We start from the raw sequence: 27,725 nt of genomic DNA, 5'->3' as shown, positions 1-27,725 counted from the left end.
CCCATATAACAAGGGAAGATTCCCATATAACAAGGGGAGTTCCCCATATAACAAGGGAAGATTCCCATATAATGAAGTAGGTGCTGCCCTGTGTCTGCCCTGTGCCCCATCACCAACCTGGCCAGCTTGACGTTGTCGCTGTCATCCTTCCCCCACTGCCAATCCTTGCCAGGATCCACTGCAAAGTGCACGGGGAGCAGCTTATGCTCTGAGTCTGTCAGTGGGATCACAGCTGAATGAGGAAGAGAATAGAAAGGCCCTGAATGCCTTGAAGGATGGGATTTAGCACAATAGACAGAACCTGCCACTTCAGTGCTGCATCTCATATCAGCCCCTAGAATTGCAGCTGACACGGAGCCTGACGTCCACCTCCAGCACCCATATAAACCCAGCCCTCCCTTTATCCTGAGTGCTCCCCAATAACAACCTCAGCTCAATAGCAACCTGTGTCACATCAAAACTGAATCCAAAACTGGTTTAATCACAAACCTTGATCTTTCGTGGGCTCTTTTTGCTCCATGGATACCAAGGCAGAGAAATGGGCTTGGTCGTACGCCAGCACCAATGGAGAACGGTGACATTTGTTGGCTGGGACTTCCAAGGGCAGGTAGATACCTCCAAAGGGAATAGGGGCAAAGGCTGGAATGAAATCAGGCTGATTAGTTTTCATAGCAGGTTCAAGAGGGAAGGGTTGTTTATACTGAAGCTGCTCCAGAACATGTTGTTGGTTTCACTTTGAGGTTTAACCTGTGATTCTCTATTAACACAAGGGACAAAACCAGCCCCCAAAGCAGACGTTCGTTTAACACCAGGAGCAAAACAGTCACCAAATGAATCTGTGTTTTCTATGAAAACCCTTCTTCACTCCTCCGCAAATGAAACAAGTCAAGTTCGCACCCAGAACGATGGTAATTCATTAATCTTCTGTGGCAGGAAATTAAAGCCTGCGAGTGGAAAATACTACAGTGCAGGGAATGGAATTTCCTTTCTATACACCCACGTCTGCAGGGGCAGAAAGGGGAGAAAAACATCATGAAAAGGCAACAGGGCGGGCTGTGATGTCTGTAACCTCCAATGGAATCACCCAGAGCAGATATAGGAGCTCAGCATCCCCCCATTGCTCTGTTATCAGATTGGAGATCCAGCTATAGAAGCTCAGCATCCCCCCANTATCAGATTGGAGATCCAGCTATAGAAGCTCAGCATCCCCCCATTGCTCTGTTATCAGATTGGAGATCCACCTTCAGAAGCTCAGCATCCCCCCATTGATCTGTTATCAGATTAGAGATCCAGCTCCATAGGGGCAAAACACATCCAGGTACACTTGGAACCAAGGTTAAGAGGCACAAAGTGAGCAGGGAGAGTTAATAAAGACACAAGACACAGGTCCTACCTTCTCCCCCCGAGTCTCTCAGCATCGTATCAGCCACCACCACTATGGGCCTCTTCAAGACGTGGGCAAGGACAAAAACATGGAATTCCTCCAGGCTCTCATAGACGGGTTCCTCAGAGCTCTCCACGCTTTCAGAAACAAGAAACCCATCAATTTCTGTTCCCCTCCTCGTTGCTTTTAATACCAGCAAGAGATTCCGACGCTGTTTCTCTGCTGTTGCCCGTCAGGCTTTGTTTTCTGATTCCAGATTTCAGATGTAGATCAAACCCAGTTCTATTATTCCTATTACAAGGGGTTGTTTCTAGGAAACACCAGCAATTCTTGGAGCCTCTTATCTAAAGAGGTGCTTGTTTGGGATGGATACAGCCATTGAAACACAAGAGGGTGACAGAACGATGCTGAAACCCCTCATTCATGTTTTGCTTATTGCTCTCATTATGGAACCAAGGAAATAAAGAAGGGGAAGATGAGCATCCCCAGCTCTGCTTTGCTCCACGTACCCACCGCAGCCGCCTCCATTGGTGCCGTAGTGCACACGAGGTTCACTTGAAGCCAGTTTGATCAGCTCGTTCCACTCCTTCTGCCATTCCTCCTCCGTGTAAACGAGGCCAGACTGAAAAGGGCAAAGAGAACAAAAACCTTCAGGCTGGTTTCTTTATTTCCCCCCTTCCCTCCATTGGTTTCTGCAGCAGTTTTGTATGTACAACCACAATGGCTCCCTTTGCATTGATGGTTATACCCCCCCCTAAATGCATTCATTTCCCAAAGCAATGGTTTCTCAATGGGGAAATAATCAGCCTCAAAGACTCGGTGTATTGACCCACAGAATGACAGGGAAGCTTTGCTCTCACTCTGATCCTTCCTGCATTAAAACACTGCATATACAGCCCATGTATGGCACAGCCCTTTCCTCATAGGCCTACATTGAAGACATGCTGCCCTTCCTACATCCATCCCAACCCCAAAAGCCTGCAGAATTCAGTTTATCTTTTTCAGTCTTTTTCCTACCTCCTTGTTCTGCTGCGTCTGCTGCCAACGCCAACGTCGCTTCAGGGCTTCCCTTTCCACACCTTTATCCATTAAGGTGTAAAGGGATTTACGAAGCACCAGATCTCTATCGTGGAAACCCCACATACCTGCACGGAGGGAAGGAAAAACACCCGAGGATTAACAAGAGCTGCCAATTCTCCACCCTATGTAATGTCATGGCATCATTTAGGTGCCATAAAGCAAGTGCTAAGATGGGAAATGGAGGCAGAGAGATGCAAGTAGAGCAGGGCCAACCCAAACAGATTCTATAAGCCCAAACCCTTTGCTCCAAGCATCCCACCCCATAGCTACAAACAGAAGCTGCCACCAAATGATCCTGCCCCATATGGTGGTGCTTTGCATTGATGCTCAATGGGAAATACAGACCAGGTGAAGTGAGACTGTGGTTTGAGCTGTGTTTGAACAGAGGAAATACACAAGCCCCATTCGTTTAGAAGCCTGGAAACCTTTAAGATTTGTCATGAAGGTATAGGAGCAAAATTGAGCTCTTGGAGCTGCTCTGTTCAGCCACCTCCGGAGAATTGGGCGGCTGTTATTTCACATTGCCTTCAGAAACAAGGGGAATCTTGCCAAAGGGAAGAGGAGAGGCCCAGAACAGCTTTAGAAATACACAAGCACTTGGCAGCTCGTTTCTCTCAGCTCCATCTCTCCTCTCCAGCCCAGCACATCCCCACTGCTGCCTTCCCAAGGCCAGCAGCCAGACCACAGCTTCCTATAGGAAGGATATATAGGATCTGTTCCCTATATCCTATAGGGACAGATGGGGACAAGCAGTGCTGCTCGTCCCAAAGGCAGGCAGGGAGCCTGGGTTCTCCTTCCATAGCAGCCTGAGCTTAAAACCAAAAGCAGTTTGGTGGAGATCGGAGGCTGATGGAAGGGATCATTGAGCTGCTTTCCCCAGCTTGGTGAAGCTCTTACCCAGGGATGCAGCGTGGAGCAGGCAGTTCCCATCACCCGTTGTGGCCAATGGAAGCAACCTCTGGCAGCTGGGATCCACGTTGGCCCACCAGTTCAGACGACCTGGGGAGGGGGGGGAATATTGGAGAGGGTGAGAATTGTGCACACACACACAGCAGGAGATGGAAGCGAAAGAAATAAGGGAGATGAGGGCTGCAACCTGCTTAATTTGCAATGGGAGCACCCATGAAATGAGCTGCGCATCCATCCTGCAGCTGGAAGAGGAAAGGAGGAAAGAAGATGCAATGAAAGGACAGGCTGGAGTTATAACAGTGACCTGGGGAGAAGGGCAGGCTGCAAGAACAGGCAGGACATGGGAAATAATGACTTCAGGTCACATAAATCAAAGCTGAAAGCAGGAGTCAGCCCAGCTCGGATTTAACCCAGACCAGTGTTGTCCTCCTGCTTGTTTTTCTCTCTGCTCATTTCACAACCCCAACCATCATCAGGCCAAAAGCAAAAGGTGCCAATAACCCTTTTGTACAACCTCATTTAATAACCATAGTGCTCTCAGTTGCTCTAAGGAAGAGGGGTCCTATTTAATGTATAGGAAACTCTTAGAACCTCGGTGAAGCTGCTTGGCTCAGCAAATGAAAACGCAACTTGACAGCGCTTAAAAATAGCAGCTTTTGGGTAAGATAAAAGGCACGTGAGTTACTACGAGTCAAAAGGGGAGGTTTGCAGATCAACTAAATATAGAAGATAGGAAAAAATTAACACCCGGCTTCAGTTCAACATTGATCAAGGGAAGGAAGCTGCGTCACAACTCCAACCCACAACAACCTCAGCAATGCACCGTGTCCCCTGGCTGGGACTTGTGGCAGCAGATCCTGAACTTATAACAGGCATCTGGGAAGAGCACGTTCTGTTCAAGGGGGAAAAAAACACATTGCAGCCACTTGAATTGCTCTTCCAGATGTATGAGAGCCAAGTTCAGCAAGGCAGGAAAAGCAGAAGGGCTCGTTGGGGTGCGATGCTGGGGGTTGCTTTACTCAGCAGCAAGAAAAGAACCTGATGGAGCTGCAAAGTGTTCAGCCTTGAGACAATAGCTCTAGCTTGGGAAAACAGGGTTGGTTTGGACTCAATATCATTGAACTCAATATCATTGAACTCAATATCATTGAACTCAATATCATTTCTGGCACGGTGACGGTGCAAACCTTCAGCCAAATGGAGCAGGGCCAGCAGAGCGAGAAGCAAAACAGCATCTAACAAAAGCTGAACGGAATCTGAATGCTACTGGAGTCAGCCCTGAGCTCTTTATTGCCTTCGTGTGTTCCCAGCTCTTGTCTGGAAGCAGCCGCTCGATTCCTCCTTGGGTCTGTTTGCTGCACCCCTGCTCAGCAATACAGTTGTATTTAAAACAACATATTTCTCCTCTTGTTGTTATTAGCAGCCAGTCCTGGAAGCTGTGCATGGCAGCAGAAGGGAAAAATAATTGCATTCAGGAGCACAATGGATCTTCCTGCCATCAGCACTTCAGTAACAGTGAGAGAAATGAATGTGTGTGACTGGCAGGACAAACTGACACGTGCACCCAAAGCTTTGCTATTGCTTTGCTATTGCTTTGCTATTGCATTGCTATTGCTTTGCTATTGCTCTGCTATTGCTTTGCTATATTGCTTTGCTATATTGCTTTGCTATTGCAGCAGTTTGGGCTCCTGGCGACCTCTCCTTGTGCTTTTCAGCTCGTTTCTCTCCCTTCTGGCTGGCAGCAAAAGCTCCATTAAGATCTGATGCTGCTCCAAAACCTAAGAGGTCAGTGAGTGACAGACCTGCACAGCTGAAGCATCCACAGCACCAGGGTCTTCCCCTTTGCATGGGGACACCAGCCCAGTTCTGCTTCCAGGATGCCTTAATGCACAGCAAGAGCAATTTTGTTCCATAAAAGATCAGGAACCTGCACCCAAACACACACACATACATTGTGAAATGCAGCTTTCCTCTCGCAGGAACCTCTAAATAGGTCACGCAAATAGGAAGGAATGAAGACAGCTCTGCTCTTAAGTCCAAAGCCCAGCAGTGACTCATAGAAATCAAATGGCTTCCCTGAGGCTACTGTGTGGAATGAGGGCTGCCCTCCCATGGCAGGCAGTGATCCTGGGGCTGACGTGATGGATCCAGCACTAACACCCACCTCCACCCTTGTGCAGTTGCTGCAGAGCACATTTTATTCCCCCCTTCCCTTCTCCTCCCTTTGCTGAATCACCGGGTGGAGAAAGGAGTGGGCTCACCTCCTGGATCTGGGTTATCAAAGAGCCCAAAAAAGGAGAAAGCAGCAAGCAGACGTGGCGAGCTCATTTATCCTAGCTAAAATTAGACAGGCAGGCTCCTTCATTCAGCTCGGATCCCATCTTCTTTGACGAAAGCAATGCTTGCAGAACACACTCAGTTCAGGATCTGATAACAACAAAAGCTCACCCTGATGCACTCACACACCTGCAGCTACTTTCTCCCTAAGCAGAGTGTATCTTCTATCATCAGGAAGGCCAAGAACCAGAGGCTTATGCCAAGAACCAGAGGCTTATATTGTGTCACAGCTAACCATGCTGCTGCCTGCTCCAATGCTGGCTCTTGGGCCTGAGCCCATGCTCACATTCCCACTCTTGGTGCTGATGGTGACAGCAAAGGGACCAAAGGAATCCCAGCCATGAGATGCCCTGCAGGACCCTCATCTATGTTCTGTGGGTCCAGATGTGAGCTCAACCCTTTCCTCTTGAGGAAAACCATTGCGGCCAATGACTTCCAAGCTGAAACATCTGCAGAAGCTTCGCAATTCAGATGTGTAAGAGCTGGGGGTACACGTACACACACGTGCCTATGATCACGCATGAGCTGAACCCAGCTGAAAAGCTTCATGATGATGCATTGCTGAGGCAGGGATGGAAGCGTGCTGATGTCTTTGATGGCCTGCTTTGAGCTCCAGGAACAAGGAACTTGTTCACCAATCCAACAGTGAATCAAGCGTTGAGAGGCTGAACCCTTTAACTCAGCAGGTTTTAACCAGTCCACCTATAGATGTTTATTGCAGCATGGAGAGCAAAGCAGAAGTTTCCCTGCCAATGTGCTGGGGGGACTTTAGGAGGAGGGTTTGGCATCAATTCACTGACCTTGGAGCAAAGGCACAGCAATGAGCCTGGGGTTTCTTTCCATTCCTCCTTTTGAAATGGCCTCAGGCAAAGCACTGCCCGCTGCTGCTCTGTGTGCTGAACAAGAACTGTATATACAGAACACAGGGCAAGGCCTAAACCATTCAGGTTTGCAACTAAAAACACTAAGGTTGCACTAAGGCCAAACTTCCAGCTCCATCAAGGCCTTTTCACAGAGCTTGGAGCATGTTAAAAGCTTTCCAGGAGGATGTCATGACGATTTACAGCCACTTTAAGCAGGTTTACTCTACCCACAGTGGTGTAAAGGGATCCCTGGATAGAATGAGGAGAGTATCTCCATGTTTATTGCTCCATAAAATACTTGCTTAATTCTCTAAGGACAGCACGCACTAAATTAAGGAGGGATATCAGTGTGGATCACAGCACCGTGCTCAACAACCTGCTTCAATTAAGCTTGAAGCATCTCATATACGCGGCTCAGCCCTTTATTAAAGATAAACAGCCATTTATAACAAACCCACATATAGAAGGCAAAGTGAACCTGCATTAAAAGGCTGCTTTGTACAAGTCAATTACCCCATGGAGGAGATCAGCCAAGGGGCTGATCCAGCTCCATGTTGACCTGCTCTGCCAACAGATGTCACACAGGGACCTGCTGGATACGTTCTATGTACAAAAATGAGATTTACTTGAGCTACAATTGGAGGGAATTAAGCTGAAAACCAGATCCTGACCATGGAGACACACCAGAGAAATGCAGCAATCCAATACCCGGCCTGAACTCAGCTGAGATGCAGATAAACCAGCTTCAATTTGCATCTGCTTCACCACGCACAAACAGCGAGGCTGCCGTAACGAGATCACTTGGATCAAGTGTTCATTGCCAAAACATGAGAATATTTATTACAGCAACACCTGAGCAGGACAGGGCTACAATTAGACATTAAGAATCTGAAGGAATAATGGTTTTATAGCTACGTGAGCTATGATAGAAGTAAAAGGAGATATAAAGGCTCCTGCTCGGTGCCCCCCACCCTTCCCCAGCCATAACCATCCTGGTAACACAGCAGCTAATATTAAGCTCCTCCCTGCATGCATGGATGTCCCCCATTCATTCAGCAGCCTGATCTTATTTACAGATCACTTAGCAACTATTCAGCAGGAAAACAGCATGTTGGAAAACAAACCCATCTGCTCTCACAAGGTGGTTCCTCTCCAGGCACACACAAAGCCAGCAGACAAGTTGCCTTGCATTGAATTAGCAAGCATATAAACTGCATCATCCACCTAAAGACATCAGTAATCACTTCTAATATCTATCCATGATCATTTGCTGCTCTTTCCCCCTCTGTCCTTCTCATATTAGGGCTGATTTGATGGCACAGAGCATAGGGGAGCTTATGAGGTGAGATAAAACCACTTAGTTCTTTTCCCTTAGTGCTCCCATTCAGCTGCAGGAGCGATGACAACACACACCATTGACATTCTGTGTCCGCAGGCAAAGCAAAGCAAAGCAGACTCTTGCTCAACTCTTGCACCATGCTATATAAGAAGAGATGCAACAAGAACCTATCACAGATACACATCCTCACTCGCTTCCTTGCAGCCTATTCCAGTCGGTGCTGCTGCAAACTGCCACCTCTGTGTTGCATTGGCATGGGAAATAAATCATTTGGGTGGTGTCAATCCTTACCGGCCTGTTCCAGCGCCACCAGCATTGACTGCTCAATGAGGTCTCGCTCGATGAAGCTGCGGAATTCCTCTGCGTACACGGTGAGGTCGGGCAGCTGGAAGGTGGAGATGGGCATCTCCAAGAGGTGCTCGCTGCTGCCGTTGCTGGAGACGTGGGAACGAGCCAAGGAGACGATGGTGGAGCTGGCGTGAGAAATGCCTCGAGACAGGCGTTTTTCTGGAGGGGGGGAAGGAAAATAAAACACTGCCTGAATGGTGCAGAAGCAGTGAAGCTCAACAAGCATTCAGCTTGTATTTTATAGCAATTCCAGCTTCCAGCAACCAAAAAACATCTACAAGGCAGGAATAGGGGAGTCCTCTTGGTCCTGTACTCGGTGCTGGTCAGGTCTTACCTTGAGTACAGTGCTTGGTTTGGGGGTGTATCCATACAGAAAGGACATGGGGTTTGGGGGTGTATCCATACAGAGAAGGGCAACAAGACTTGGACAATGTGCCCCTATGAGGAGGAAACTGAAGGAACTTGGGGCTGTTTGGTTTGGAGAAGGTTAAGGGACGATCTCATTGCTGGCTTCCAATCCCTGCAATCCCAGCAGAGCAGGGCTGGTCTCTTCACACTGGTGACATGATGAGGGTAAATGGCTTCAAGTTGTGCCAGGTGAAGTTTGGGTTGGATATCAGGAAGAGGTTCAGTATAGAAAGGGTTGTTAAGCACTAGAATGGGAGGTGGTTGAGTCACCATCACCTGAATGCCTTTAAAAACCATTTAGATGTGATGCTCAGGGCCATGAATTAGAGGAGGGCTGTTACAGTTAGGCTAGTATGGGTCTGACTGGATGATCTTTAAGGTCTTTTCCAACCTGAGTAACCCTATGATTGCTCCATGTGGCTTTCTGATGATCTTTAAGGCCTTTTCCAACCTGAATAACCCTATGATTGCTCTACATGTCCTTCTGATGGCTCTTACCCTGCACAATATCATCCTGTCGCTGCAGTGGTGGTCTCCCAGGTCGGGCTGTCTCCTTCTCTTGGGGTTTGAAGCTTCGTCCCTCGTTAAAGGAATGAGGCAAATTCCCTGCGTGCACCTGCCGGAGCTGCTCGAAATCACTCAGTGCTGCACTCAGGTCCCAGTTTTTACCTGGATTGGAAGGTATTGAAAGCAATCACCATCATATGAAAGAAACAAGTCAGCTCCTATAGCACCCACCTGGAAACTAATAGGCTGTCCACTCCATCTGCTGCTATATTCCTGCCTGGGATTTGGATTGAAAGCAATGTAAGCATTAAATGAAGTGCCCAGCACATCAGGCTTACTGCCCATGGTCACATAGGTGAAGCACTGAGTGTGCAATAGGCAGATACAGGGCTTAGAGGGAGCTGCTGCTCCCGTTGCTGGAGCCAGAACCTCCCAAGGCAGTGAGTTATGCCAGATCTACATTTCTGGCTGTAAAACTAAGGGCAGGGTCACCATAACAGCACACAGAGCACGGGACTGAAGACAAACAAACAGCATTTTGCCCTTAGGAAAGGGAAATGGAAGGTCAGGCTGTGTTATGTCCAGCAGCATGTAGGCAAGCCAATTGCTTCAGGTCAGAGCCAGAGCTTTGTTTTCTAAGCCTCCCCAATGCAGTGAAGATAATCCATTGTGATGCAGACACCACTTCTTTGCTGACCGAGTTGAACAGCTCTCATCCCTCACGTTACTGTAGGATAACACTGGAGTAACAAAGCACAGTGAAGCCGGACTTTACAAGCTGATGGTTTTTAAACAGAACCTTTTCCATGCTCTGAAAGTGGGTTTTTAACAGGCTCAGCTGACACCCAAAAGATAAAAGCAAGGCAGCAGCTCCATCACCTTCCAACAGGCTGCAGCCATTACCAGCCAGATAAATTATTCATCAAAACAGATTGAACTCAGAGTTGAGGGAACCCTTAAAGCATTTCCCCTTCCTTCTAACACTACCCAGCCAGCTGAAAGAGCACGTGTTAATACACCAAAGTCCTCCAGCATGCAATAAATTGACCTTTTAGAAGCCACTGTCTTCCACAGGCGAGAATATATAGCAAAAAAAAGTCTACCATATGGCTTACATTAGAGAAAATGGTGATTTTTATGAACACTGTTAGCCTAAGCTCTTAAATTAGCAACTTAGCAGACACTGTAGAAAGAAAGCCAACTTTATATATAGTAACTCCACTACAGGAAAGCTACATAAGCTGCCAATTGGTTCATATGATAGCTCACGGATAATATGAGAAGCATTATGTCTATTTCCCAAACGGAAATATGCTTTTTAAGCATTCAAATTCTTCTGAGAGATGTAATTTGAAGTGTTTAATGACCGACTTCAAGTTATTTTAAGGTTTACCTTTCGAGGCCTTTTTTTACCCCTTGTTTCACTCTACAAATGAACCAACAATTTGGTATGGAGGAATGAGAGTGACCCACCAGGTTAAGCTGTTGGCACATCATTACCTGCTTCAACCCAAGAGCAACAAGAGGATGCCCTAATACTGACCCAGCACAGCTGTATTTACCAGCAGCTGCTTCCAGAAATGGAAACCATATAAGAAACGATAGAAAAATCCCTGCTTTCCCTTGTTTCCACTTGTGGAGATGCCGCTGTGTGATGAAATTGAGCCCCTGGCAGAAGGAAGAACCAAGTTTCCTTCTGAAGCAAAGCCAAACTTGCACCATCACCTTTATTCCAAGGATGGGAGGGTGATGGTAAAGCTCGAGCATGGTCTTGAATCATATAATTGCATTTAGTACAGACAAACTGCCAGCTATAGTTCCCTCTGCTTCTAATGCAATGTTTCTGTCCTCCAGCATTATAGCATGGGCCAACATTTACTCACCATCCTTTCGTCAACACAAACCCAAAGGCAATGCTTGCAAGAAAGCTTACAGCCCCAAAACAATCCAGACCTGGCGGCCTCTCCTTGCTTTTGCCTATAGCTACAAGGTGAAAAAGCCAATTATCTACAGCCTGGAAACTGAACACGGTCATTAAGGAGCAAGCTGCTTTCTGACACCTCAACAGACTGACCCTGCTGATAGCCAGAGCCCCATGATACCCACCACAGGAGAGGTCAGTGGCCAGATAGCAGCAAAACAGCAACTTATACTGGTATAATCACACCACCTTCACAAGCAGAACGAGATAGACCAGTAAAAGTACAGCTTTGCCTATATAATTACCTCCTTGCTGCTCTGAAAACAGCCTCGCTAGCAGTGATAGTGCTGCTGACGAGCAAAACCCCCCAAGTTTTTACTAGCACTGATGGCAGCAGCAGGAACAGAAGCTGAATGAAGCATCGCTCAGCTCCTGTTCGATTCATTCTCCTTCTAAACATTTGAAATTCATTACCTGATGGCTGAGTAACAAGAAACCAGGGCAGAATTTCACTTCCATCTCTGCTGATGGCACCGGTAAGATGTCAATCCCCATCCTTACAGCTCCTCCCCAGCCTTCATGCAAGCACTCAACCCACATCAAACCCCCTCCCTGCTCCCATCCCCAGCTGTACGTACCTTCCAGCAAATCTCTGGCCAGTCCTGGCTCTGCCCCTGTCGAGCGAACAAAATCCGACAGGACGATGTCCATATCCAAGGTTGTGTGTGCTCATGGATTCCTCCCAGCAGCTGGGGTCTGCAGCTCCCGGATCAACACCTCAATCTAGAAATGAGACCAACAAAGTGCTCAGATCGCATTACAGACTATAAAATAATTAGGCTGGAGAGGCAGCTCGGGGCTGGCTGAGAACTATCCGATGGCAGCTGCCCCCCAAGCCTTCTATATACAGCTAATATTGCTCTAGGAATGCTGATAATGGATCAATAACTTGGAGTGAAGCTCTGCTGCTCCATGCCCAGTTGGAGTGATGCTCTGTGTCCAGGCTGAGCAGCTTTAAGGTGAATAACTCTCATCTCAAAGCGACTCAGGGCAGCTCCTCGTTGCAAAGTATCGCAGGCAAAGAGTTGGGAGAAGAAAAGAGTTTGTTTGGTAGCAGAAAACACAAAGCTCTTTTCCCTTGCCCACCTGCATTGAGAGCTGCAGCCCTTCCCAGGGCTAAAGGCTGTAATGAGATGTTCCTTTGAATGGAGTTTACCATAGGCAACAGAACTGCACCACTGCAGGAAGAGGGAGCTCAGTGCTCTTCATTTCAGCTAGCACCCTTTGCTAAAGCCTTGCTTGCTTGAAGGGCCCTTCAGCTCCACCTTGCAGCGGTGTGATTCAGTTAGAGTGAAATGCAAAGCAGCTCAGCAGCTCCAGCTGTATCCCATGAGAGCTCTTCCTGCCCCAAGTCATCACCAAAACACCTCCGAAGCCAACACAGAGCCCTCCAACAGCTCATCTATCCATAAAGGAACTAAACTGACCAGTGCAAAGATGCATTGTGCAAACCCTTCCGTTCCAACAGGTCCGAAGATTCACAAAGCCACATGTAGGTGTGTGCTCTTGTTGTGCATTCAGATCCTGATTTACTGCATTCCTCAGGGGTAGAAACAGAAAGCAGCTCCGGAGCAGCTTGGACCGGGCAAAGGCTCTTGAAGCCTTTTGTTGTTAAAGGGTTATAAAAGAAGCAAAGAAAAAGCCTGTCTGCTAATACAACCTGCTGGAAAACTCCTCCTATGCTGAGATTTGGTACTAAGAGGGGGAATAAAGCATGTAAGGTGGGTAGACAGAGCCATCAATGCATGGAGAGGAGGGGAAACATCCTAAAACCAAGTTCATTCTGATGATGGAGAGGATCCCCCCACCCACACCAGCCACATCCCCCAACCAATGGGGAGATCTATGGGAGCAATGAGTGGGGCTGCCCCTCAGTGAAGACTCAATATCAGCAGAGCAAAAGGTAACAACTCCCTTGTGGCGGGTTCAAGACTTAAAAAGCAAAGAGGACTTTTGGAAAGCAGAAGGAAAAAGAGCAGCAGCGCAGCAGCGCAGCCCACGCCTGCTGACTGGCAGCGTTTGCAGCTCCTTTAGCAAACTCCCTCGTGCACAAATATGTCAGCATCTCCACATTGCAAGGCAAAACACAGATGGAAAAACTCCAGGTCCAACGACACAGTGATGAACTGCCGGAGATTTATCAATAGGGTTCATCCACCTTCTCCCCCCCTTGTGCTGTTATTGATTACTTTGCTCATAGTGAGCTGCCTCCCTTCTGCTTTTGGCATCGCTCTGGGCACTGGGCAGGATGCTGAGATGTGGCTGCATAGGGAGCACAATGTGCAGCCCTGTCCTCCTCCTCTTCCTCCTCCTTCAGCCTCAGAGCCTGCTATAAGGATAGGAACCACACTGTGCCCATCCCTCCTGCTGCACCAGGTAGGAAACGAAGCCCAAAGACATTTGCAACCACAAGTGTTAGAGGATCACAGAGTGTTGCCCTGCAAAAAAAAACCCAAAGTGTTCCAGGTGTCAGCACACCAAAAACCCCCCCAGGAATACACACAGATGCATTTACCACCCTGTTAAAACCAACAGCTTCCAGTGCTGGATGGAATCTGGCAGCGAGCTTTACTGTATGATCTCTATGATGCTGACAGACCTTTGCAGGACACACAAGTGGGAATTAAACAAATTAAAGCCTGAGAATTCATGTTTTAATCTCTCCTTGGGATCCCAGCTTTCCTATGGCCCAATGCACAGACACCAACCACCCCAGCCCCATAGAGACCCACCAACCCAGCCCCACAGACACCACTTTCCCTCTAGCACACAACCAGAACAGCACAAACCTTTTGGAAACCCCTCATTTCCCCATCAGAGCTACATCTGGACATGGGCAGACCCCCCAAAGGTGGATGAATGCACCCCTATCCCAGCACACAGCCCCATCCTGGCTATGCCCCCCAGCTTCACTTTTTGGGCTACAAGCAGGAGAATTTCTCACTGCTTTTAGCACTGACATCACATTGCAACCCAAACAGGGCAGGATCAGAGCTGGGCTAAAGCAATCACAGCTGCCACTCATGCAGGCACCTTAGGGTGAGTGCTTTGTAAACAGCTTTCGGGGAGCAAAGCTGTGGCCTATTACACACAGCCCACGGGCTACGTACCTGTAGTATGTTGGCAGCGTGCTGGGATAGTGGCAGACATTCACATTTATAACAGCTCCAAGAACAAACCAGCACCTGGCTCAGCAGTTAAGCATCACCCTCACCTCAAAAAGCTTCTCTTAAATCCAGGCAGCTCCATTTCTTTGCAATGCAGCCATTGGCAGCATCACCCCCAGAGATGGGGATGCAAAGCCTCTGCCATAGAGGACTCATATCCAGGCTTGGCTTCACACCAATGAGGTTTCGTATCCTACCCAGAACATTGACATAAAGGACCAGAACAGATGACTGGGAAAGAAGAGTGCCTCATTCACAATGAAATGTGTGCAAAGATTGAGATTTGAATAAGAACACTGCTGTGAGGCTTACAATTGCACATTGTTATTGCATCCAGGCAGTCAAACCTCGCTCTGCCTTGAACTATGGAAACACTCACTTGGATGGGATTTAACCCAGTTGAATTCAGAACTCTTCTGCTCTCTGTCTTGGGTTCCTAGCTGCTATCACAGCTGAGTGGTTCTGCTGCTGCTTTCCAGCTTGCTTCGTGTGATGTTGTCATCTCCTTATCCTTTAATGATAAGATCATGGGTATTAAAGCACCAGAGACAAGAGGTCACTGTCACATTGCTGCTCTTACGTCTGTGCTGACACAGACCCCAGCTGCCCCCAGGACCCTGCAGTGCCTGTGTCCAAACATGACAAGAGTTATTCATTTCCTCCTGAAATCTGTGGTGTTCTCTTAATTAGAACAGCATTAATTAATTAGAATAGCATTATTTTACTGCGTTCTAACGCCACCCTCAAAGCCACGCAAACAGGCTCCTATCCAGCAGGCTGGGAAGATACCTTCAACTTTCCCTTCGCATTTAATTGCCTTTATATTTTATCTTCCATGCTTCCACCTCTGCAAATCACATCTCAAACCTTTGAGCCGGTGGGAGGCCGAGCACTCGGATCCAACACCTGACATGAGGATTATTCACCTTACAACAGCCTGCTAAGAAGCTGCCCTCCACCAGAGACCATGGAGCATTAAATCCACTGGGAGCTTTCAACTCAGCCACCCCTAATCACAGGCTCCCATTATAATTATATGGCTTTTCCATTGATATTCCACAGCACAACAAGCCCAAAGTGCTCAGCTGGGATGGCCCCCTGCCTTTGCTGATTACAATTGGCTCCCCAGCCCCAGTGCAGCTCACATAGGACCAAAGCAAAGCGTTGCACACCAAAGCTCACCTTTAAAAACAAGCAGAAAGCACCAGAATGGCCCATAAAGCTCCAAAGGAAAGCAAACCTCAGCCCAACATCAGCTCAACACCATGAGGCACACACAGACAGAGCCCTGTACCACCATGGGGTCAAGATCCTCTTTGAGCTGTGTGTGACTCCTCACTTTAGAGACCACAATGTCCTGGTCTGTTCCAAATTCCTCTTGTACTGTGATGCAAGCCCTGAGCTATGTGAAACCAGAGCAGGCATCGGGCTGTTCACTCCTCGTGCTTCCTAATTACAACCCCCCCCTACATTCGAGGTGTTTGCTGGCATCTCTCAGACCTCAGATATGCCAGATAAAACTGGAATCAGTGCTTCACGCAGCCAAACCTCTCCCCCATCCCAAATGCTTGTAGCCCTCGCGCTCCATTCATACTTCCCAGGTCTCCCTCCAAAGGCCATAAAGATAAAGGACTCAGCTAACAGCTCTGGGCAGCTCACACGTGGCACACGTTCCTATTGCTTCCCATCCTCCTTTTTTTCTATAGGAACAACACGTTTGCTAAAGGAATTCAAGCAGGACTTCAGCCAACTTGCTCAGGTTTGCTGCTCCCACTTGCAGCACAGCAACACCCAAAGGTGGAACCAGAAACACCAAACTTCTGCTATGGAAGAATCATAGAATCACAGAATGGCCTGGGTTGAAAAAGGACCATAATCATCACCTGGTTTCAACCTCTTGATGTGTGTAGGGTCATTAACCAGCAGCACAGAGCCATATTAAGCCTGGCCTTGAATGCCTGCAGGGCTGGGGTACACACAGCCTGTGTTACAGCAGCAATTCATTGCTCAGCTATGGATGGCCCCATAACCCACAGCACCTCAATAGGGAGAAACCCAAAGCACAGCCATGGTGCACCCAGCTCAAAGGAAAGGATCCCATTGGGATTTCACTCTGCTTCCATCTAATAACAGCCTAACGATGCTGTGATGCTAAAGCCATTCGCAGCTGGATCACCTCGGGTTGAAACGTGTGCATTTAGCACTGCCTGCAGTCATTTCTCCTTGAAATAAGGTTTATGAGGCAATATAACCCCAGGTGTGTCACCATCACCGTCCTCTGCAACCCCCCCATTCAAACCACAGGGATCAGAGCTCGGGTTTAACCCCAGTTAAACAGCCACCATTGACCTTGCCTGAAGCAGGGAAGGATTGCTCACACCAGCTGCTTTCTAGGAAGATGTGTAGAAATAGGAACCTCTGATATTGGTGTCCAGAGCTGCAAGCAACACATGCAGGGTGAGCAGCACCAGCACCAAGCTCCTCCATGAAGGCAGATTCCTGTATGAACCTGGGCTTAAACACAACAGGATTAGTCAAAAGCATCCCTTTAAGATCCTATTTTAGAAGTGCATTAACCCAATTTCAACTATTTGGGGCTTCCCACCCCGTATTGAAGATTTACATCAGCAAACAACCCGAGGTGTAATGCAGTTCTTCAGGGTGTAATGCAGTTCTTCAGGGTGTAATGCAGTTCTTCAGGGTGTAATGGAGTTCTTCTTATGCTTTCCTTCAGTAATGTGGGCTCCAAACGATGCTAAAAGGCTCCTGAAAGATCAACCCACCCCCCCCTCATCCAACATGAGGATGCTTCAATCAATTACAGCAATAACAGGAAGGGTCAATGGGCATTTGGGGCCAAAGCATCCAACACAGAGGTGCTGCATGGAATGGTTTTAAGCCTGATTCACTGCTCTCTGTTGTCCCATTCAGAAAGGATGGCTGAATTCAATGCTGCTGGAAGCATCTCCCCCTGCTTTGCTGTCACACCATCACACTTCACAAGTGTGGTTCTCTGTTAGGAAAGCATCGAGCCCTCGGCGTTGGGCTCACGTCAGAGATGAGAAAACCCCTATTTCCTCCTGCAGACAAACTCAGACTTCACACCCACAGCCTGAACACTGATTAATTCCCCTCGTCACCTCGCCGTCACTGCTTGGCACCGAATCACTTCGGTCAACTCGTGCCAGCTGCTTTATCAGCTACGTGCAAACACCAGAGGAAAGCACGGGACACAACTGTGTGCTGCTCAAACCTTCTGAACCAGCAGCGTTTTAGAGCCGTCCTAAATCAGCTTGAATACAAGGCCTGAGTGGGGCCTTATACCCTGCATAGGACCTGTAGCCCTAAATGGAGCCTGTGAGGGGCCTGTACCCCTATGTAGAGCCTATGTGGGACCTGGAACCCTATATAGAGCCTGTACCCCTATATAGAGGCTATGTGGGGCCTGAACCCCTATGTAGAGCCTACGTGGGACCTGGAACCCTATATAGAGCCTGTACCCCTATATAGAGCCTGTACCCCTATACAGAGCCTGTGTGGGGCCTGAACCCCTATGTAGAGCCTACGTGGGACCTGGAACCCTATATAGAGCCTGTACCCCTATATACAGCCTGTACCCCTATACAGAGCCTGTGTGGGGCCTGTACCCCTATATAGAGCCTGCGTGGGACCTGGAACCCTATACAGAGCCTGTACCCCTATATAGAGCCTGTACCCCTATATAGAGGCTGTGTGGGGCCTGTACCCCTATATAGAGCCTACGTGGGACCTGTAACCCTATATAGAGCCTGTACCCCTATATAGAGGCAGTGTGGGGCCTGAACCCCTATGTAGAGCCTACATGGGACCTGTAACCCTATATAGAGCCTGTACCCCTATACAGAGCCTACGTGGGACCTGTACCCCTATGTAGAGCCTACGTGGGACCTGTAACCCTATATAGAGCCTGTACCCCTATATAGAGCCTGTGAGGGACCTGTACCCCTATATAGAGCCTGCGTGGGAGCTGTAACCCTATATAGAGCCTGTACCCCTATACAGAGCCTGTGTGGGACCTGTAACCCTATATAGAGCCTGTACCCCTATATAGAGCCTACGTGGGACCTGTACCCCTATGTAGAGCCTACGTGGGACCTGTACCCCTATGTAGAGCCTACGTGGGACCTGTACCCCTATATAGAGCTTGCATGTGACCTGCTCCCCTATATAGAGCCTGTACCCCTATACAGAGCCTGTGTGGGGCCTGTACCCCTATATAGAGCCTACGTGGGACCTGAACCCCTACGCTATAAGCTCTCCAAAGGCCAACCCTATCCAGACATGGCATGAAATCTTCACTTCCAGTGCAAAAGAATGAATAGAACAAGAAATGAAATGCAGCAGTGCCCACAGATGGGCCCACACAGCAACCAAACCACAGCCAGGCACCACCCAGAGCTCTGGGCACATGGAGATGCTCTATATGTGGGTCCAAACCTCAAAGCAAAGCAAGAAACAGGTGTCTTCCATTGGGATTTTGAGTATTTCCTGCTCGCTCAGGGCAGGACACAGTAACCAAAACTATATTAGGAAACCTTACAGTTCCAGCCCAAGGAAAAACGTTTCCTTTTGCGTCAAAAGCAAATCTACTTCACTCTGCCTTTCGCTTTTAAATCAACATCATAAAAGACAGCAGAGACCGAAGATGAATATCAGCATCGAATGCATCTGAACGCTCCCTTTGCAATGCACCTATTTGGGTTTTAAGCTGAATTTAGGTTGGGTGGCTGCTCCCCAGCCTTGTTTCTGAACTCTGCTTTCTTAAGGTTGGGGTGCACGAACAGCACAAAGCCTTTAAGGCCATTCCCTCCTTAATGAGGAGGGAAATGAGTAACAGAGAGAGAGCAAGGGTGGGCTGAGCAGGGCAGGACCTTTGGGAAGCAGCAGCCAATGTATGGGATAGGGATATAGGGCCTGTTGCTTGAATGCAGCATTAAATCCTTGCACATAGCACTCCATTAGCACTTCACCTGTAGGTTCCTCTGCTTCTCCTGCTTTGCTCTGCCCAATACATGGCAGGGTCTGAACATAGCCCTGCTTCCAGGGCAGTGATGTGATGGTGTGATTACACCGTGAGTCACAAGCAGCATGGAACTATAATAAGCTCCAAACAGCATTTCTCACTCAGTCACCACACCCATAAGAAAAAAAACAGAGAGTGAAAGCCATGCAATCCCAAACCACAGCCAGGACGGGCTGCACCTAAAGCTGGATCAGACCTTTGTTCTTCCAGGCAGGGAAACAACCACGTGCAAAAACGTGACCGTGTTTGCTTCTACTTGAACCTTTCCAAAGCAAGACCATGATAGACAGCAAGGGAAATAAGGAAGATGATGGTCTGTGTGAGGGGTGAAAGCCTGCAGAGCCTCCAATTGTACATGCACAGGGAAGATGTCTGAACTCTGGGATCTTAAAGCCAAAACCAGCCCCAAGCTGCATGGAGCAGCACTCAGCTTTAACATAGAACACAATGCAGCCTGTTGCTTTCCCCTCTGCAGGACTGGCTGCAAGCTTTGCCCATGGGAAAGGCTCATGATGCAACCCAAGGCAAGCAGGGCAGGACTTTGGTGTCTCAAGGAGCCCACACTTGTGCTGACCAACCCCTTCTTTTTACTCACTAAACCTTATCAGAACAGCTACCAGCAAAATAAGCTACTGGCATGGCTGTGCTCCAAGCAGGAGAGATGGAAAGCAAAGCAAAACTAACACAGATGTTTGGTTTTGAGATGTGAAGGGCAGGCTGGGGTTGGGGTGGGTGCAGCACTGCACTATCTGCTGGGCACAGCCACGTCTGAACCCAGATTTCTTGCATTATAAAGATGGAGACTTGGAAGCCCCTGTGGGACTGCAGATCTCTGGCCCAATTTGTGCTGCTCCAGGACATCACACAGGGAAAAGCTGCCTTAAAGAACCACTATATGCTGTTGCTCAAGGAATTCAGAGCACGAGGAAAGCAGCAGCAGTGAAGCAAGAGTCGCACTCGACAAACCTTCATTGCAACTGTTTTTATACAGTTAGCTTCTCTTCGGAGAGAGCTTGACCCTGTTTTCGTGGGTTCCTTTGCTCTAAATCCAGCCGGACTCATTTCAACATTCAGATGATTCTAAAGCTGCAGAACATGCCTGCAAGCAGCGGGACGGAGCCTCAAAGCCACGTGGATGTCAGCTTTAAACACAGACAGAACAGATCCGTTACCTGCACAGCATTAATCTGCATCCATTCCTCTTTAAAGGGGGCTTGTACTTACCAGGTTAAATCCTAAACCAAAGACTTTCTATTTCCAAACAGCCCTCGAAGCAAAGCAAGGGCTCACACCCCAGGTGCCTTAACACAGAGCTGCTCCGTGATGACCCATCCTAACTCCCTTCCCATGTTAACCAAACACATACCTAAAATAAACACATAGAAACTCAGCCTGAGACAAATGCACCTGCTAAAATCAGGCCATAACTATTTCCAGCCCAGAACCAGGCTCTTGGTTGAAACCAGATGATCTTTGAGGTCCTTTTTTAACCCAGGCCTTACAATTCTATGATCCTGGCCCTACAATTAGTGCTGGGTTTTAAACAGCTTCTCCTTAAGAAGCGTGAAATCCCACCGAGCTTTGCTATCAGCATTTCACACTATGGCATGATGTTATCCTGAGGTCAGCATGAGACATGAGACAACACAAACCAAGTGCTGGGAACCCAAAGTTTGGCTTCAAGGAGCTTAAAGGAACTTAAAGCACAGCTTCAGGAGCCCCAAAGCCTGGCTTCAAGGAGCTCAAAGCTTTATGTATGGAACTTAAAGCACAAAGGAACTTAAAGCACAACTTCAGGAGCCCAAAGCCTGGCTTCAAGATGCTCAAAGCCTGGTGTATGGAACTTAAAGCACAAAGGAACTTAAAGCCTGGCTTCAGGAGCCCCAAAGCCTGGTGTATGGAACTTAAAGCACAACTTCAGGAGCCCCAAAGCCTGGCTTTAAGGATCTCAAAGCCTGGTGTATGGAACTTAAAGCACAACTTCAGGAGCCCAAAGCCTGGCATCCTGAGCTCAAATAGACAACAGAAAGCACACCCAGCCATACTGAGAGCTGTGAACACACACTGGGCTCAGATAGAAGAAATCCAGCACTGTCAGCAACGCGATGCAAACAACTCCAGCCACTGTTTGGACTTTTCCAACTGGAAATATCACCATTATTATTATAACCTGCCCTATGATACGAGGCTGAACATCACACCCAGTGTGCAGGCAGACACTCAGTGCCATCCATACCCATACAAATAGCACCCTTTGGGGTTAAGGTCCTATCACAGCAATCCCATTTGGGATCCCTATGGGTACCGGGGCAGAATGAAGGCGGTTCTCAACCTGAGCTCCAGGGCTGAAAGCTCCACAGCTAAAAGCTCCATGGCCATCACCCCACTATAGGGTCCACCCTTTAGGCCCAGAGGGTTTGGCGATGGCAGAGCTGAGCGGCTTTCCATGTCGGGATCTTCCCTTGTCGGGATCTATCTTCCCATGTTGGGATCTTATCTTTCCACGTCGGGATCTATCTTCCTATGTCAGGATCTTCCCATGTCAGGATCTTCCTTCTCATGTCGGGATCTTCCTTCCCATGTTGGGATCTTATCTTCCCATGTCGGGATCTTTCTATGTCGGGATCTTCCCATCCCATGCCGGGACCTTCCCATGTTGGGATCCTTCCATGTCAGGATCTATCTTTCTATGTCGGGATCTTTCTATGTCGGGATCTATCTTTCCATGTCGGGATCTTATCTTTCCATGTCGGGATCTTATCTTTCCATGTCGGGATCTTATCTCTCCATCTCGGGATCTTTCCATGTCGGGATCTTCCTTCCCATGTCGGGATCTATCTTCCTATGTCAGGATCTTCCCATATCGGGATCTTCCCATGTCGGGACCGAAGTAAAGCAATAGATCCCCGTTCTATGGGACAGGACACGGCACCGCCCGCACCCATCCCGGTTCTATGGGGCCGCCCCCACCGCCATGCCCCCCCATGGGGGGGGGGGGTCGGTTCCTAACGGCCCCGGGTTGACCCCCCCCATGTCCTATGATGGGGTGGGGATCTATGGGGGGTCCCTATAACCCAGAGACCCCCCTCACCGCCCCCCCCATAAGCCCGGCCCGGTCGCAAAGAAAACTTTCCCGATCTCAACGCGTCCCCAGCGGGGTTATGTGGGTTATGTTACCTGCTAACGGCTCCATGGTGCTGTATGACCGCCGAACCCGAGGCCACGATCCCGGTGGGGCAAAAGGGGACGGGGAAAGGGGGGGGAAGAAAAAGGGGAGGGGGAACGGAGCTCGGTGGTGTCGCTGCCGTCTCCACCCGCCCGGAACTCTGGGCCGCCCACGTTTCCACCCGGAACGTTTTTAGGTGAGCACACAGCCGCCCCGCCGGGCAGCGCTGGGCCAATGGCGGCTCGATAAGGCCCCGCCTCGGCCGCACTGCGCATGCGTGAGGGGAAGGGGATTTGGGGTGGTTGTGTGGGGTCTGTGTTCATTATAGGGTCTGTGTCTGCCCTATGGGGGCTGTGTGAGTGGGTAGGACCCGTGGGGACCATACAAGGCCCGAGTGGGCTCAGTGTGCTCATCATGGGGCCCATATCCCCTGTATGGGACCTGTAGCCCTATATAGAGCCTGTGTGGGACCTGTAGCCCTATATAGAGCCTATGAGGGGTCTGTAACCCTATATAGAGCCTGTTTGGGGCCTGAACCCCTATATAGAGCCTGTATGGGACGTGTAGCCCTATATAGAGCCTGTATGGGACCTGTAGCCCTATATAGAGCCTATGAGGGGTCTGTAACCCTATATAGAGCCTGTTTGGGGCCTGAACCCCTATATAGAGCCTGTATGGGGCTTGTACCCCTATATAGAGCCTGTGAGGGACCTATGACCCCAATATAGAGCCTGTGTGGGGACTATAACCCTATATAGAGCCTGTATGGGGCTTGTACCCCTGTATAGGGCCTATGAGGGGCCTGTACCCCTATATAGAACCTGTGTGGGGACTGTAACCCTATATAGAGCCTATGAGGGGCCTATAGCCCTATATAGAGCTTGTATGGGGCCTGTACCCCTGTATAGGGCCTGTGTGGAGACTATAACCCTATATAGAGCCTATGAGGGGCCTGTATCCCTATATAGAGCCTGTGTAGGATCTGCACCTATATATAGGGCCTGTGTGGGACTATACCCCTTTATCAAGCCTGTGTGGGACCTGTACCCCTATATAGAGCCTGTGTGGGGACTGTAACCCTATATAGAGCCTGTATGGGATCTGTAACCCTATATAGAGCTTGTGTGGGACCTGTACCCCTATATAGGGTCTGTGTGGGACTATACCCCTTTATCAAGCCTGTGTGGGACCTGTATCCCTATATAGAGCCTATGAGGGGCCTGTACCCCTATATAGGGCCTGTGTGGGGCCTGTAGCCCCATTAGAGCCCACAATTCTGGCATGGAGCTCCTCTCCATTCTGCTTCTCCAGGAGGTTCCTATGACTGCCAGGGCATCCAACAGCACTGAAGGCCCCAACCCCATTCTTGGGTGTGCTATGGGGACAGCACAGCACTGAGTGGGTCGGGGCCTGGTGCTGGGCAGGCAGCACACACAACCCTATTGCCAAGTGCTTCACATTCCCTGTGCTGTGGGTGCTGGCAGCCCAAAGGGAGAAGCACGTTGACAATGTGCCCTTGGCGGCTGCTGTTCTGAGCCAGGTGGTTGTGTCTTCATAGAGCTGAATTAAAGGGTTTGGTGGCCATTTGCACTCTCCATTTCTGCCTTGATTCATGATCTTCCATTTGGTTTTGCAGCTTTGGTTTGGTGTCTTTCCATACATCTATTCCTGGTGCAGCATAATGGAGGAGGTGAGTGAGGATGGGGGCTGGAGAACCCCCCCCACACACACACACAGGGCTCATCATGTGCAGCAATTCAGCTGATCCCAAGGCTGAATCGCAGCCTTTGTTCACCACCAGCAACCCAACGTTGTTTATGTCTCTCACAAAAGGATTGTTTATCGTGTGTGTCGGGCACAGAAAAGAAAGAACACACTGTGCTATGGAGTCCTGGACCCCCAGGATCCTTCCCCATCCCCCCCCCCCTTTATCCCTATTGCAGTGTTCGTTCATAGCAGAGATCTGAGTGCCCCTCATTTCCCTGCAATCAATAGCAATGGTGTGGCTTCAAGTCCTGCTGCTTGTGCAGGCTTTGTGTCATATCCTCCTTCTCTTTTCAGCTTCTTGCAGTGATGGTGATGGGTCAGCAAGGCATGGGAATGAAATCTTACCTCTTTTCTGACAGTTTTAATTCGAATCCTTCAGTTTCCACACCTGGGATAATTGACTTTATCAATGAATTTGCCTCTGGAAGTGCTACAGATGGAAAGGAATGAGGCTTCCATAGCCAAAACCAAGCAGGGGTACAGCCATAGAGACAGCAGCCCACTGGACTTCTGACCCAACTACAGCCCCTGCTGGACAGCCCAAGAGCTGAGCAGGAGCTGGCCTGAAGGAGAGGCCCATATGTTGTATGGGATTGTATAGTGACACTGCACCAGCTTGTCTGAGCCCATTGAGCCCCCATAATTTGCCAGCTAACACCCTTCCTTGTCCCTCAATGCATTGGGAGCAGCCTCTAAGACTCCCAGGCTTCTGAGCTTCCAAGGTTCTGAGCTTCCAAACTCTCCCAGCTCTGCAATAATGATCCTTATTCATTTGGTAACAAGAAGCATCATCTCTCAATGAGCAAAACAAGGAGGTTTTCTGCTTCTGGAGCTTCAGACATTGATCATCAGCACAAGAAATAACCAGTGTGTTCAGAACAGCACAGGGTCCCAAAGCAAAGCTAAATGACAAGCACCTCTACAACGCTTTGCATCACAGATATAAAGGGGGATTAAAGCCAGGCCCTGACTGAGTGCAATGACTCGCCTGGATTTGCTGGGGGACGTTGGGATAAAGCAGTAGAGTGCCATAAAGAGGATAAAGGATTGGAGTCGGCGAGGATAAAGGCGGAGGAACAGATGGTGAGCATTGCCAAGACTGGAGAAGTGAGCTCAAGACATGGGATAGCATTCATTTCAGCAGCAAACAGAAACATATGACAACAGAGAGCACAAGGATTTGGGACACAAAGTCCTTTCAGCTTCACTTGGCCTTGACCAGTTTGGCTTTGGATTGACTTGAGACATCTTCAAGGTGATGAAAAGAGCTTTAAAACTCACTTGGAAGAGCTTTTCTTGCCTTAAAACTCACTGGAGCTTTTCACATATTGCATGGAGCAACCAATTAACTCCATATAATTGATGTATATGTGGCCTTTCCAACAGGATTTGGATTCGCTTTTGGACCCAAAAGCACCTATGGTCATTTTGTTCTGTTCCCACCCCCGTATCACTATTAAAAGCAGAAGCACAACAAGATTATGAACAAATAACGAGGTGAAATAAACCATCATAATTAATTACACTTATTTTCCAAGGGCAATAGGAAACCACAGGCCAGAGCTGAATAGATACAGATATGATTCCCAAGTCAAAAGAGATGCTTGTATTTACAGGACAGGGATTGTGATGCAAATAGATTCCTATTTTCCTATATTAAGAATGAAACAGAACTTTAAAGACGTGAGATACCAAAGGTTGCAGAGGGAAGGAATGCTCTGCTATGGGGTTATGTGTGGTGTCCATGCCTTCAGCCTTGAACTAATGAAGATAAAAACTGATTGATATCTTCTAATAGACAGTGCTGTAATCCCAGGACAATCCTGTCTAAACTTAGGTACCCAGATCGGCCTCGAAGCTGTTACTGCACTGAATAGCAACAGGGATGGAGTCGTTATCACTGAGATAAGGAGGATTTTAGTGAAGATACCAATTATTCTATAGGAACGTGAAACCAGGGCCAGGTTCCAGCAGCAGAACCAACCCAATGTGCCTTTTCCTATGGCTGAATGCATTGGAAGCACAAGGTTTGTGCCCACATCCCTTACATTGGGCTCCAGCTCAGCAGCTGATGCCTTAAGGTGGACAAAGAACAAGACATTTGCATTCCTTTAGGGGCAATGAGAAGATACACTTAAGGCTTATTTAGTTGCAATTTGTGCAGGCCAAGCAATGCAGTTTGCCATGCACACCCCCATTAGCTCCTAAGCAAGGCATCAGTTTGAATAGCAGGACTAAAACCTGATGGAGAAAAGGGGAGCTGCTTAATTGGAGGTGAAAGGCAGGATTTACGCACTGATCCATCCCCATATAAATAGGAACATTGCAGCACGACCCTCTGTTTGCTCAGCCCCTTTTTAGCTCCGTGGCTGGAAATAGAAGCTAATCCCAACTGCGCTTCTTACTGTGATTAATGGGAGCAAAGGCTGCTTTGGGGATGGTGATCCTGGAGCAAAGCATTGCAGGGGAGGTAGTGAAAGGAGGGTTATGGGGTTTGTATAATGGTGATATAAGGGGGGAAAGGCTTCATCTGACATACCTGAAAGGCTGTGCTGCCATTCAACAAGACATGACAGAGCAAAGAGTTGGGTAAAGAGGAAATCAATGGGGTTGAATGAGAGCAAACATAGAGCTTTAAACCTGGAGATGAATAACAACAGCCTTAGGGCTGAGACTGAGGGCTGAGCTCTGAACTGGAGCAATAAGGGGAAGGAGCTGGGGGTCCTGGTGGGCTCAGGTTGCCCATAAGGGAGCAGTGTGTCATCATGGCCAGCAAGGATATGGTATAACTGGGAGCATTACAAACAGTGTGGGCAGAAGGATGACCCTAAACCTAACCCTAACCCTAACCCTACAACCAACTCCAACCATAACCCCAACCCTAACCCCAACTTCAACCCCAACCCCAACTTCAAACCCAACCCTAACCCTAACGCTAACCATAATCCTAACCATAACCCTAACTCTAACCCCAACCCCAACCCTAAACCTAACCCTAACCTTAACCCTAAAACTAACCCTAACCCTAACCCTAACCCCAAACCCAACCCTAACAATAACCCCAACCCTAACCCCAACCCCAACCCTAACCCCAACCCTAACCCCAACCCTAAACCTAACCCTAACCTTAACCCTAAAACTAACCCTAACCCTAACCCTAACCCCAACCCCAACCCTAACAATAACCCTAACCCTAACCCAACCCCAACCCCAACCCTAACCCTAACCAACCCCAACCACAACCCTAACCCCAACCCTAACAATAACCATAACCCTAACCCCAAACACAACCCTAACCCCAACCCTAACCCCAACCCCAACTCCAACCCCAACCCCAACCCTAACCCTAACCCTAACCCCAACCCCAACCCCAACCCTAAACCTAACCCCAACCCTAACCCTAACCC

General features: G+C 48.7%; 1 protein-coding gene and 1 long non-coding RNA gene across 5 annotated transcripts in view; one reads left to right on the top strand and one right to left on the bottom strand.

Annotated features, from left to right (window-relative positions):
• Nucleotides 1-22,712, bottom strand: part of OTUD7B (OTU deubiquitinase 7B) — a 27,147-nt gene extending 4,435 nt beyond the window's left edge. The window contains exons 1-11 of one of the 4 annotated variants that reach the window (XM_015884314.2): nt 22,563-22,712; nt 14,703-14,834; nt 11,735-11,879; nt 9,167-9,337; nt 8,204-8,419; nt 3,362-3,463; nt 2,402-2,529; nt 1,894-2,006; nt 1,394-1,521; nt 490-639; nt 118-232 (exon numbers count right to left, since the gene is read on the bottom strand). In XM_015884314.2, the coding sequence (XP_015739800.1) occupies nt 118-232; nt 490-639; nt 1,394-1,521; nt 1,894-2,006; nt 2,402-2,529; nt 3,362-3,463; nt 8,204-8,419; nt 9,167-9,337; nt 11,735-11,807 (1,196 nt within the window). In that variant the 5' untranslated portion in view covers nt 11,808-11,879; nt 14,703-14,834; nt 22,563-22,712. Of the gene's footprint in view, nt 1-117; nt 233-489; nt 640-1,393; nt 1,522-1,893; nt 2,007-2,401; nt 2,530-3,361; nt 3,464-8,203; nt 8,420-9,166; nt 9,338-11,734; nt 11,880-14,702; nt 14,835-15,505; nt 17,734-22,562 lie in introns of those variants that run through there. The other 3 variants (XM_015884315.2, XM_015884313.2, XM_015884316.2) reach the window with 3 other exon arrangements.
• Nucleotides 22,660-25,983, top strand: LOC107324357. Its single transcript, XR_001559478.2, has 3 exons — nt 22,660-22,747; nt 24,188-24,241; nt 24,613-25,983. It is a non-coding gene; the product is annotated as an uncharacterized LOC107324357 (long non-coding RNA).
• Nucleotides 25,984-27,725: the final 1,742 nt, after the last annotated feature.

This window comes from Coturnix japonica, chromosome 25 (assembly GCF_001577835.2).
Source record: "Coturnix japonica isolate 7356 chromosome 25, Coturnix japonica 2.1, whole genome shotgun sequence".
NCBI classification, from domain to species: Eukaryota; Metazoa; Chordata; class Aves; order Galliformes; family Phasianidae; genus Coturnix; species Coturnix japonica.
This window is presented reverse-complemented; position numbering and strand designations above follow the sequence as displayed.